Source organism: Triturus cristatus, chromosome 1_2 (assembly GCF_964204655.1).
Source record: "Triturus cristatus chromosome 1_2, aTriCri1.1, whole genome shotgun sequence".
Lineage (NCBI taxonomy): Eukaryota > Metazoa > Chordata > Amphibia > Caudata > Salamandridae > Triturus > Triturus cristatus.
This window is the reverse complement of record NC_140580.1, coordinates 924,188,253-924,201,830: the sequence shown is the minus strand read 5'-3', so window position 1 is coordinate 924,201,830 and position 13,578 is coordinate 924,188,253. Positions and strand designations below refer to the sequence as shown.

The following is a 13,578-nucleotide window of genomic DNA, read 5'->3' as shown; positions in this document are numbered from 1 at the left end:
CCAAAGTGAAAGGGTGTGACCACCTTGGGCAGGAAAGCAGCTTTGATTCCAAGGACGAGCTTGTCAGGATAATAGGATGTAATGGGAGTGTTGACACTCCGTGCTTGCATCTCACCAAGACGCTTAGCTGACATAATGGCAATCAGAAAAATTGTTTAAAAGTAAGCAATATCAACTGGCAACTGTTTAACAGTTGAAAGGGTGAACATATTAAAAACCTAAGGACCAGATTAAGATTGCATTGAGGCATAATGAATAGGCAAGAGGGAAACACCGGTGAGACCCTTCAGAAACCTCATATCTATGGGGGGTCTTGAAGAGGGAAGGCTTGTCTCGGGAACACAAAGCCTGGCAACGTGAATAAGCAGCCATTTAAGGTACCCTTCTGCACAACCCTGCTGAACCAAAGACAGGGTGAGCAGTAAGAGATCTGGTAAGTGGGCCTTTAATGGGTCTATGGAATTTTTTCAACACTACTTCACAACACTACTCCATCTCCCAGCGTGCACAGTTTTGGTGGAATGTCTGCAGACACTCAAATTAACATCCACTACTTCCAGAGGTAGATGAAAAGCATTCAGATGTCCTCACTCAGTCTCCAGGCATGAAGGTGGAGACTCTGGAGTTTGGGTCAACCTGGTGAGAGAAATGGAGTGGGGGACACAGAGAAAGGAGCCCCAGGTCCGCATACTATGCCCTTTTCAGCCAGCCCATAGCTATTAACCTAACTTAGGTCAAGTCTAGCTGACTCTTCCTCAGCACCCAAGAAATCAAGGGGATGGTATAAATAGCTTAATGAAGTGGAAAGCTTCACTTCAACAGAAACGTGTCCCCCAAGACTCCCTGCAGTGGATATTGGAGGGCCCAGAACTGAGAGCTAATGGTCATTGCTGCAAGTGACAAATAGCTCCACATGAGATGTGCCACATTGAGCGAAGATGTTCTGGACCCCCTCTGGGTGAAGATTCAACTTGTGGTCGGCAAGATGAAGCAGACTCAGGCTGTCAGGTCTGACATTCAGAACACAGGACAGATGGTTGACAACCAACCAGATCTGGTGGTTCTGTGCCCAAGACAAGAGTTGTACTGCTTCTCGACAGAGAAGATGCAACCCTACTCCACCCTGAGTGCAGCTCGATCGCTTGCAGTTCCAGCATATTGCTATGCAACATCTGCTCTTCTGAAAACCAAATGCCTCCGCTATCCAGATGCGCTCCCCAGAGTAGAAGCATAAGCTACTACAGTGGCCACTGTCGACAAAGGCTGGAAAAGAACATCCTTGAACTAGGATCTCCTTCACACTTTGCCATGTCAAATCCGCTGTAGCACCTCCAAGATCACTATGCAGGGTGAGAGATCTCAGCCATGTTGGAACCACTGCCTGTGGAAGCACCACTGGAGAGCCCTCATGTGCCAGCGTGCATGAGTGACCAGAAGGGTGCAGGAAGGTAACAGACCTTCCAGGCCTAAGACCATTAGGACTGTGAAACGTGCTCCATTCTGAAACATCAGAATCATAGCGTTAATATTCTTAACCTCTGAAGATGGGGAAAGGCTTGACTCTATGCAGTGTCCAGTACTGCCCCAATGAACAGAAGGCACTGAAAGGACTACAGGTGAGACTTGGGCATGCTGATGGAAAAGGTCAGGTGGTGCAGCAATGATGCTGTCAGCTCCAGGTGACAGCACCATCACTGGAGACTAGGCCTTGAGAAGCTAGTTATCCATATACAGAAACACTGGAAATTCTGATCTTCTGAGATGGGCAGGGACCACTATCACCTTCTTGAAGACTCGTGGAGCAGAAGTTAAGCCAAATGGGAGGTTAGCAAACAGGTAATACACAGATTCCACAGAACCATAGGTACTTTCTGTGCGACCGCAGCATTGGTATATGAAAATATGCATCTTACAGAACGGTAGACAAAATCCACTCACCCGCATTCAACATTAACAGCACCTGAGCTAGAGACAGCATCTGAAACTTTATCTTGTGCAAGAACCAGCTCAAGACCCTTAAGTCTAGAATCTGCTGAAGACCACTGTACTTCAAGACCAGGAAGTACTGGGAGTAGCATCACTGGCCACATTCCTGCTCTGACACCAATTCCACTTCCCTTTTCTGGAGTGCGATACCTACCTCCTGCTGAAGGATGCCTAGGTGGACCGCAGAACAGAGGGAAGATGAGAAGTGGGAGGGAATGGGTGGAGCAGCCTGTTAAAAGGGTATAGCACACCCTCTTTCCACGATCTGCAGGACCTATTGGTCTGAAATTATTGCTTTCCAGGTCGGTTTAAAGGAGAATATTTGCCCTCCAGCAGGTGCAATGTGCACTGACAAAACGGAACTAGGACTGCTTTCCTGCTGGGAAGGAAGAAGAGAAGGAAATAGGGAGGTTGGGAGTAGTGAGGCCCGGCCTTTACCTTTGTCACGGCCCCAGAACTGCTTAAACAAGAGGCTGTGTTGCTGCTGGCCATGCTGTATGCCATAAACGGAGAAACCTCTGGTGAACCCCTGAACTTTACTAACTAGTCTAGACTCTTGCTGCTGGGTTTGGAGTCGCAGAGACCTAGCAATGGCCCTACTGTCCTTGAATCTCTTATGGGTGAAGCCTACCTTTTCTCTGAACAACTGTGAACCATTAAAGGGGAAGAACATTAGAGTTGGTTGGCAATCGTTAGAGAAACAGGAGTTGTGCAAGCAGGCGTGATACCTTCACGTCACAGAAGTGTCCATGGCATGTGCTATGGAGCCAGCAGTGTCCAAGCCTGATTGAATCACTTGTCTGGCCACTGCCTGATCATATTGCACAAGTTCTGTGAAATGTCCCTGCTGGTGGCCTGGAAGACTTGGAATAATCAGTTGGGCTGTGGCCCACATGGCATGGGAGTAACGACCCATTATATCCCACCCATCAAATATTATTAAATTATTCACCTCAATTCTGGCATTCTCCTTGTTTTTGTATGTATCATAGTATGTAGTGTTAATCCGCTTTGCACGTCAAAGTGAAATGAAAACTTGATAGTTGCTCCTTTTGCATCTACCATCTATTGCATGTATTCCCTCTGAATGTTTCCTTATTTCAAAGGTTTAACATTAGCTACAGGTTAACAGTTCTAGTGAACGTCATCCGAGGCCAGGTGAGCTAGTGGCCCCTAAGAAGATCATAGATATGTCATACACGTACTTGTCACCTCGTCCTCCTATATCATTCAGTGAGCTTGAATACCCATGCAGCATGCATGCACGGCAGTATAGACACTTCGTGGACAGGAAATAGATAGAGTGACCCTGTTCTAGTCGTTATTATCTCAACACATGTGACAAGACGTTCCCCTATAACCATGAAGGAAAGTCCATTTTCACACACCATGCGTATTGATGTATTGGCCACTTCTCGTCATATCCCATATTTGGTGAATACAAACAGACTACAGTTTGGGGCATGCTCTATTTGGACATTTGGCTGTCCAAGTGACTACACTGCAGCTATCGCAAGATTGTGCATTGTACTTGCAAGGTAAGAACACCCGTTGGTTCAGGATATAGCTCTCGTTATAGTATGGCTTTTCAGCATCTCCAACTCTATGTAAAATATCGATTTAACTAAACATCTTGAATAATAATAACTTAAGCTAGTGAGAGAGTTGCATTCATATTAGATCAGAGTTACCTTTTGTGTTTTGAGAGATTTTTGTATTGGTTTAGTTTTTTATTATTCTCATTGTTTGCCTCTTTGCAACGGATATTTTGACGCTGGCATACGTCCCTGATGAGTCTGATCCACAAAAGCTGTGAATCGATAATTTAAGAAAAGAACGCGTTGTCTTATCCAGTTCTTAAGAAGCCCTTGGCATGGATCTTTATAGGTATTATTGTTTTTTTACCTTGGATATTATGCACATATTAGAACCTAGAACTATTGTAGTATGGGACCTAGATAAAATGCCATATTTATCACGCTACTACTTTAGGTCATCTAGATTTTGTCAAGAGTATATTGAGCGCACTTAACTATCCCAGTAATTTTTATTTGTTATAAGGTAGACATTCACAGCATTGTCTTTTAACACACTGGAACCTAGTCTACCTAGCCTAACTACATCATCTAATAATATAAAAAACCTTTTGTCCAATACCAGCACTATCTATAGAGATCTTCATTTATTCATGCCGCGAGGATCCTTGAAGTCTTTTTCAATTTTCTGTCACTCATTAACCAAGGATAGCCAGACTTAACATCATTGAGGTACTTCACAATATAATCTCTTTGAAGTTGCTTTCTATGCTATTTGGTATATTAGATGCCTACATATTCCTTGTAAAATCATACTATTAAATCATTTTTCTGATTATTTTTTGCAAAAGAGATTTATTTAACAAGTTACTTACCTTCGGTAACGATATATCTGTAAGAAACATAGGTTAGTTATAGATTCCTTACCTTAGAATTACCCTCAGGTGTCAGACTGGATCCGGAAAGTTTTTTTTCATCCGCAGTATCCCAGCGCGTCGGAAGGTAGCGTTGGTCTACTCTGCGTTCGTCGGTGGCGGCGGCGTGCACGCCGCAGTAGCGACAGACGCCGTCCTCGCGCGCTGAAGTCAGTTCTGTACACGACTTTCCACAAAAGAAGCGCAGAGCCATGCAAGACACTAACCACTGGTGCACAAAACTAGGGACCTGAAAGGAAGTCCTTAACCCTAGAAGTCAGTTCGCAGAATGAGGAGGGTGGGTGGGGCGGTAAGGAATCTATAACTAACCTATGTTTCTTACAGATATATTGTTACAGAAGGTAAGTAACTTGTTCATCTGAAAGAAACAGTTAGTTATAGATACCTTACCTTAGAATAGTTAACCCAGCAATACCAACCCGGAGGTGGGTCTGGGAACTAAGTTCAAACCAGAAAGTCCTGGAGAACAGAACAGCCAAAGAAGCTGTCTCTCTAGACTTTGCTGTCCAGGCAGTAGTGTTTATTGAACGTGTGCAGTGATGCCCACGTAGCTGCCTGACAGATGTCATTTAGGTGGACTCCTTGCCCAAAGGAGTGGTAGCCGGCGTCGCCCTGGTGGAATGGGCAAGCAGTTCCACTGGAGGCTCCTTCTTTGCCAAAGAATAGCAGGCTTTGAAGCACAAAACGACCCATCTTTCTTAGTGCCCACGTAACCAACAAAGAACTGGTCGTCCACCCGGAATGGTTTGGTGCGATCCAAGTGGAAGGAAAGTGCACGTTTTGGATCCAGACAGTGGAGCTTCTCTTCCTCTTTCAAAGGATGAGGACCCAGGAACAAGGTGGGCAAAGTGATGGTTTGGCCAATGTGGAAAGAAGTAATCACCTTGGGTAGAAAGGAAGGTCTAGTTCTAAGGGCGACCTTGTCCGGATGGACAGCCAGAAAGAGAGGCTTGGAAGAAGAGCTTGTAGCTCACTCACCCTGCTTGCAGAGGTGATGGCTACCAGAAAGGCAGTGTTCGAAGTGAGAAGTCTGAAAGGACTTATGTAGTGGCTCAAAGGGAGCACACATAAGATATGCAAGAACCAAGTTCAAGTCCCACTGGGGCATTACGAAGGGAACAGCAGGAAAAAGATGAGAAATGCCCTTAAGGAATCTATTTACAACAGGGGACTTGAAAAGAGAAGGCTGACCAGGAAGCCTAGGGAAGGCTGAAATGGCCGAGAGGTAGCCCTTTAGAGTGCCCAGAGCAGAGCCCTGCTGGGCCAAAGAAAGCAGGAACAAGAGAACCTCAGAAAGAGGGGTGGAAAGGGGATCCACAGCCTTTGCTATGCACCATGACACAAATTTGTTCCATCTGCGGGCATATACAGTCTTAGTGGAGGGACTCCTGGCTGCCAAGATAAAATCGCAGACTTCGGGAAGCAGGTCAAACAACATAAATCGCCGCCACTCAATCTCCACACAAGGAGGTGGAGGCTGGATGGTTCAGGAGGAGGACCGTCCCCTGCTGCTGCGACAGAAGATCCTCCCAAAGAGGCAGTGGGATTGGAGGATTGATGGCCATGTTGAGCAGTTTGGGATACCCGACTCTTCGAACCCCATCCGGAGCCACAAGAATGACTTGGGCCCGGTCGCGCTTGATCTTCTACAGCACTCTGAGCAGAAGTGGTATAGGCGGAAAGGCGTATAGAAGACCGCAACACTACTCGCGACGAAAAGCATCGCCTAACGAGTGCTGCCTTGGAAATTCCAACGCACAGAACTGCTGACATTGCGCGTTCTCTTCAGTGGCGAATAGATCTAACCAAGGCTCTCCCCAATGCTTAAAGAGACCTTGCACCACCTCCGAGTGAAGACGCCAATCGTGATCCATCATGCACCTGCAGCTGAATTCGTCCGCCCTGGCGTTCAGGGAATCTGCCAGGTGTTGAACCACCAGGGATATGCCCTGATGTTCCAGTCATGTCCAGAGGCGGAGAGCCTCCTGACATAGGGCCCACGACCCCACCCCGCCCTGTTTGTTGCAGTACCACATGGCGGTGGTGTTGTCCGTGAACACCTGCACTACTGTTCCTCGGACAGAGGGAAGGAATACCTTCAGAGCAAGACGAATCGCCCGGAGCTCCAGAAGGTTGATGTGGAGCCTTGACTCCGCCAGAGACCAGAAGCCTCTGATCTCTGCCTCCCCCATGTGGCGTCCCCATCCCAGAAGTGATGCATCGGTCACCACTGTGAACTGTGGATGGTGAAGGGAGAGGGATCTGCCGTCTACCCAATCCTGGTTCTTTAGCCACCACTGCAATTGGTGTGCAGTGCCCTCTGAGATCTGGACGCAATCGGACAGGTTCCCCTGATGTTGGGCCCACTGGAACTTCAGGTCCCACTGCAGAGCCCGCATATGCCATCTGGCATGGTCCACCAGCAGGATGCAGGAGGCCATCAGACCCAGTAACCTGGGGTTCATCATGACAAACCCGGGATAGAGGCTGAAAGATCTGAATCATAGACCGAATATCCTGGACTCGCTGTTCGGGAGAATAGACCCAAAACTGCGTCGTGTCCAGAACCGCTTCGATGAAGAGAAGCTTCTGAAAGGGAGTCAGGTGTGACTTCGGCACGTTGATGGAAAACTCCAGCAAATGCAGGAGGTCGGCCGTAGTCTGGAGGTGGGAGACGACAGCCTGGGGCGAGCCCGCCTTTAACAGCCAGTCATCGAGACAGGGGAAGACTGGAACCCCAGATCTGCGCAGATGAGATGAGACCACCGCCATCACTTATATGAACACCCCGGGGGCGCTCGTAAGGCCAAAGGGGTGCACGGTAAACTGAAAAAGCTCGTGGCCTACAGTGAACAGCAGGTAACACCAGTGGGCCGGCAGGACGGAGATGTGAAAGTAAGCGTCCTGCACGTCCAACGCTGCCAGTCTCCAGGTTCGAGGGCAGACAGGACCTGAGCGAGCATCAACATTTTGAACTTCTCCTTCCGGAGGAAGTGGTTGACGTTCCTGAGATCCAAGATAAGACATAGGCCTTTGCCCTTCTTGGGCACGAGAAAGTGTTGAGAATAGCAACCACGACCTACTTCTGGGAGAGGAACGCTCTCGATGGCTCCCTTGGCGAAGAGTGCTGAAACTTCCTAATGGAGAAGGGCCAGATGATCCTCCGACATGCGATGGTACTGAGGTAGCATGGATGGAGTGGTAGTCTCGAAGGGGAGGGAGTAGCCCCTTCAGACTATTTAGAGGAGGTGATGGCGAATCTTTCTTCCCACTAGCGTTTGGAGGGCCTGAAAGGTAAGACTAGGAGGGTTTGGAGGCTGCTGCAGAGGGGGCTGTGGTGGACTGGCCTGCCTGTTGGCCCCCAGAACCACAGCGCTTGTTCCCACATCCCCGGCCGCGCAGAGGTTGAGCAGCTTGCGCCGGCCTGTGGCTCTGGGCGGGAAGTGGCGGGGCACCCCTTCAGTAGCCACGAAAGGGGCGAAAGGCTGACTGTGCAGGGCGGGTGGTGAAGAGGCCCAAGGACCTGCCCGTAGCCCAAGAGTCCTTAACGCGCTCCAGCGCGTTGTCTGTCTTGTCGCCGAAAAGGTGACGGTCATCAAACGGCACATCCATAAGAGTGGATTGGACATCCTCTGAAAAACCAGTCGACCTCAACGAGGCGTGGTTTCGAAGGACTACCGACCTGGAAATCGTCCTGCCTAGTGAGTCGGTGGTATCCAGCCCACAGCGGATGGTAAACTTCGCTGCATCTCTCCCTTCGGCAACTGCTCGAGTGAGCCCAACCTGGGCCTCCTCTGGGAACTGAGGCAGCACTTGCGCAACCGTATCCCACACTGAGTGGGTGTTACAGCCCAACAGACATGCAGTGTTTACCGACTGCAGTCCCAAGTTAGAGGAAAAAAACATCTTCCCAAGATGATCCAGCTTTTTGGATTCCCCATCAGGTGGAGCGGTAGGGAATGCACCCTTGGAGGTGGAGGCTTGGACCACCAAGCTCTCAGTGGTGGGGGTGTTGGGAGAGTAAAGTGGGGTAGCCCAGGGCCGGGCGGTGGCGTTGGGCAAACATCCTGTCCACAGGAGCCCCTCTACTGGGCTTGGAGTAGGTGCCCAAAAGGATGTCCGTGAGGGCTTCATTAAACTGCAGCAGGGGCTCCGAAGAGCTCGCTCCCAGTCGAAGCACCTCTGTCAAGAGGTTAGTCCTGACTGCCAGCGTAGGTAGCGCGAGGGGGATAGCCTCGGCTGCCCTACGCAACACCACTGCGTATGACGTTCCCTCCTCCATAGCCATGGTAGGAGGAAACAACATGCCATGGTCTGGGGAGGTATCCAGACCACTGGTTCCCCCAGTTCCTCTCTTCAGTTCAGTTCATAATATAACTGGTCGGTTAAAGGGTCCCCAGACCCCCCCCCCCAGTCCTCCTCACCCTCCTCTGGCTGCCAATCTGGTCTCATAGAGCAAGGGTAGAACAGGGGCACAAAAGTACCCATCGGAGCCGGATCCGGGGTTAGTCCGGCTCCGTGTCTACCTTGAGGTAGAGGCCGGGGTCGACGTTGGCTGGGGACACAGCCGATGCTGGCTGCGGACGGGTGTCGGTGGAATCAGCGTCGGGGGAGGCGTAACAAGGTCGACCAGCGCCGATCTGGATCCAGGCCTGGATCCAAGGGAACCCTGCGGTGCCGAGGCCAAAGCCGCCGGCGTCGAAGGCCCAGGGCCCCTAGCCGAGTCCACGGGGACCTAAGGCGAGCCGGCAGAGTCAGGCTGCCCAAAGATGGCGAGCATTGCTTCGTAAAACTGATGGTCCCTGGAAGGGGGGGAAACCCGAAGCAGACCCTTCGGGCTCTGCACACGAAGCTGCGGGAGGGGCACTACCCTCATCCCTCGTTGCGTCAGCCGAAGGACGGGGAGAAGTCGAAGAGCGATGATGCTTCTTGGACTTCTTGTGCTTCGACTTCTCTGACCCAGAGTGCGAAGACTTGGTGGAAGAATGAAGGGGGCTCCACTATCGGTCCCTTGACCTCCTACGTGACTGGGACCTCAAGCGACGTGGAGCTGACTGCCGTGCCTCGAGTAGCTTTTGGGACAACTCCCGCAAAGACTTCGGGTCATGGTCCGGCAGTCGGAGCACGACTTTGGGTCGTGGTCGCGCTCCAGGCAGTAGAGGCACACACCGTGTGGCTCCGTCACAGTCATCAGTTGGTTACAGGAACCGCAAGCCTTGAAGCCGGGCATCCCTCGTGCACCCGGAGTCGATGGACTCAAAAAACAAAGTCACAAAAGTCGAGAAAAAGTCAGTTAAAAAGTGACTGGAGGTACCACTCTCTCCAGATCTGTGCTTGCTGGCGCAGAAAAAGAAAGGACTGACGTCAGCGCGCGAGGGCAGCGTCTCTGTAGCTCCCGCGACGTCATCCCGGCGACCACGACGCCAACGACGAACACTGAGTTGACCGGCATCACCTTCCGACACGCAGGGGTACTGCGGACGAAAAAACTTTCCGGATCCAGTCTGATACCTGGGGGTAATTCTAAGGTAAGGAATCTATCACTAACTGTTCCTTTCAGATTTTGCCTTTCCTTATACAATGCACTGTATTTAGACATTATAGGGTACGTTACAGATCTGTCCACCTCCTAAGGTGGTATAGGTGGTAACGGAAAGACATATACTTTATATCTTGCATGAGCGATTTCTCTTCTCTCTCTTGCTATTGGAGGACACAATGCTATACACAACTTTATATTTACATCTCTAACATGATGACCTCTTGTATCTATCTCTTTGGGATAAAGTCTAAACTCATATTCTACCTTAGTTGGGTCTATTCAGGCTCCTTACTTACCTACACTAATAGCATTGACCATATCACTTTCACTGAGGCATTACTCAGCAGTTTTATATCATTAAGTTGTTTATTGTACGGGCCAATTTGAACATGTAATATATTTCAGGTGCTCACAACGTTTCATCTGTGGCACATCCTGAAGGTGTGGTGACGCACCGAAACGCGCGTAGGAGAGTGTTTATCAACCCATGATGAATGATGAAAAAGATGAATTGTAATTATTAGAGAGCAAAGAATTTGGCCTCTATTCAGTTTTTAACTTGTACATACTTTAAGAATCTTATGTGTATTGAATGAGATGTAATTTGTCTTCAATTTTGGTTGATGTATTATATGTATTCATGTATATCTGTTTGTGTATTTCTTGTCACATTGCAGTGTTCACTTTTTCGTAGTGTTATTTTTTGATTTTGAATATATTATAGATGTGTTGTGAGCTCCCTTTTTTTGACAATACTGTCTATATGAGATAAACATGGAATTTAATATATCTACTAATAGAAATAAAAAATACAAATATTTTGTTCTACATGGCCTATTTTGTTTTACTGTATGAAAGTCAATTGTTTGCCAAGGGGATTATTATTGCATTGTTGAGTAACGACCCATTAAACAGGTAGCATTAAAGGACTTCAGCACCATTCTCTGATACTGGAAAAGTGGGGTGTAGAACTGCCGTTAATATGTTCTACTTTACCTCCACAGAAGGTAGGGAAAGGAAAATGTTACTCACCCAGTAAGCATCTGTTCTTGGCATGCAGAGCTGTAGATTCACATGCTTTACATACTCCTGCCATCTAGTGTTGGGTGCGGATGTTTGCAAGTTGTTTTTCTTCAAAGAAGTCTTTCCAGTCACGAGGTAAGGTGACTCCTTATTTCGGTGAGAGTGCGTATGGGCATCGCATCTGCTGCTTTCGGTATTATGGCATGGAATGACAATCTCTGGTGGAGGGAGGCTGTTGGGGGAGAATAATTCCCATTAAGGGGAGATGTCTGAGCCACTTATATCTTTTAAGGTCAAGAAATCAGACTCCATGGATAGACCATTCACATCATCCTGGTCCTCTAGATAATCGGAAACCACTCTAAAGAATAGGTGGAGTCACTAGGTCTTGTGACTCAAAAAGACTTTCTTTGAAGAAAAACAAATTGTACATGCCCCAGGCCCAACACTGAGCAGAATTATTCATGTATCTGAAGCCACACATGCCACAAACACCAGTTTTCTTTTATGAACCTCTGTGCATCCTTTATGGATCTATGCACAGGGTCTTGTTGATCAATTACTGGGCGAGCAACTAGTGCTGATGTAGATGGTGTCGGAACGAGCGGTAGTGAAGTTGGTATTTGCACTAGGGCAGTTCTATCAGGAGGCGGTGACAACACAGTAGACCTTATCAGAACAATCATACCTGCAGAAGTCCGAGGCAGCGGAGATGAAGACGTCAGTGAGCGATGGGAATGGGTGGTAAGGGTTGGAAAGGAGGAAAAGAAGCAGTGGGAAGACCTGACAGTGGCATCCCAACTAGTATGCCCATAGGACTGTGGGGCCCAAAAGATCTCCAGAAGACACAATTGCTCTGTGGACAACATCAAACATAGTTGAGGAATAACGCCAGGTCTGCCCTGGGACAGGAAACTCCAGGTTGGGCTGACTTGGCTGATGTCTGGGGTTGGGGGTGGTAGGCGTAGGTCGGGCCAGCACCCTGTCAGGAGGAATTGTAGATGCTGCTTCCTCTTGGGGTAGCAGCAACCAGTTCTATCTCCGAAGAGGAGTCCTGAGATGTAGGGGAAGGCCTCAGTGACTTACCTTTGCAAGCATAGAGTCTTCTTTTTGTGTTTGCGTCGGAATAACTTTGATGATGGCGAATGTCCTTGGGCGAGAATTTCACCTAGCACGTCAATAATCCTGGGCAATAAAAAGTTTGCCCTCCCTTTCTTTGATGGCCCTGTGGTGCATGCTCCTGCAAACTCACATGACCTATTGTAGTGCTTGGACCACAAGCAGCAAAGGCAAACTGTACAAATAATTGATGGACATTTGCGCATCACACACCCTGCAAGGTTTAAAGCATGATCTTTTGAGGGGAGCAACATCCCTACGCTGCTTTGAAAATATGAGAGAGTCTAAAGAAAAATCATTGAAAAAAGCTGGCTGACGGTCGGATGAGATCAAGCTTTGGGACCATGCCAATGGTATGGAAAAAAATGGAACTGATGTCAGGGCACCACTGGTGGCACTGGATGGCTCCAGTGACGTCACAGGGGCATCTTTTCCTGCACCGAGATGGAGCCACCACCACCTTCTGATGTAAAGAGCTATTGAAAAGTTTCTGGATCCACACCTGGGATATTCAAAAGGTGAGAAATCTGCAAGTGGAAGGACTCATATGAAACAACCCTACTCTTCTTGAAGAGAACTGACAAATGTTAGACATCATAATCTGGGTATAAACAAATGCATTCCCAAACTAGCATCATTGTCTGAAATATTTCTCTAAGTGAACCAAGTTTTTCTTTTTGTGTTCCATTTGAAACAAAAATTACTGCTCCAAGTACAGGGCTTTAGGTGAAATACTTCTAAACAATACACGCTGTTGTCAGGACAGCTAAAATTGCTTTTCTTTCAATTACTAATGTGAAACAGGGTTTGTAATCTGTGGAAGACTCCCTAATAACGTATGTGCAAATTTAGAATCTTGGGTTGGTATTACAAATTCAGCAGAAGTGTATGAGTAAAATCAAGTACTGCAGAGATTAGGAAATAAGTCAATGGCACATCTCTGATAATGACGCATCACGTTCCCATTGTTCTGAACCAATGGATTCCCAGTTTGACACTGGGGAATAGTCAAAATCAATTCTATGAACACAAGCTCTAAGGCTGGAGGGCAGCCTTACCTGGAAGTACCATATACCAATTAACTGCCTCGTATGATCAAGTAAATGTAAGATACAGACTTAGCTAGCTCACAGCATGAAGGTGCACATCACATCCATACAGGTTTCAGTATACCGCAATTTCGGGTACCTTTTAACCAGGTCCCTGCATTATTTTGCACAAAGTGTAGCCTCACCTGGCTCTAACATGCTCTCAGTTAATGTCTGGCGGTTGAAGGGGTCTGTGGAGGAGTTCAACAAATGCCGGAGGATGATTGACCGATCCATGATGGTTCCAGATGGCAGTCTCACTGGTTCAGACATCAATGTATCCATCAGTGGATCTACATGTTAAAAACAATAGAAGCATTACAATTCTGCATGACAGTCCCTAATGCATA

General features: G+C 48.0%; 1 protein-coding gene across 3 annotated transcripts in view; it reads right to left on the bottom strand.

The window, feature by feature from the left end:
- Positions 1 to 13,578, bottom strand: part of UBE4B (ubiquitination factor E4B) — a 918,898-nt gene that overhangs the window by 58,405 nt on the left and 846,915 nt on the right. For all 3 annotated transcript variants that reach the window (XM_085609806.1, XM_085609805.1, XM_085609804.1), the window contains one exon: positions 13,375 to 13,521. In XM_085609806.1, the coding sequence (XP_085465932.1) occupies positions 13,375 to 13,521 (147 nt within the window). The remainder of the gene's footprint in view (positions 1 to 13,374; positions 13,522 to 13,578) is intronic.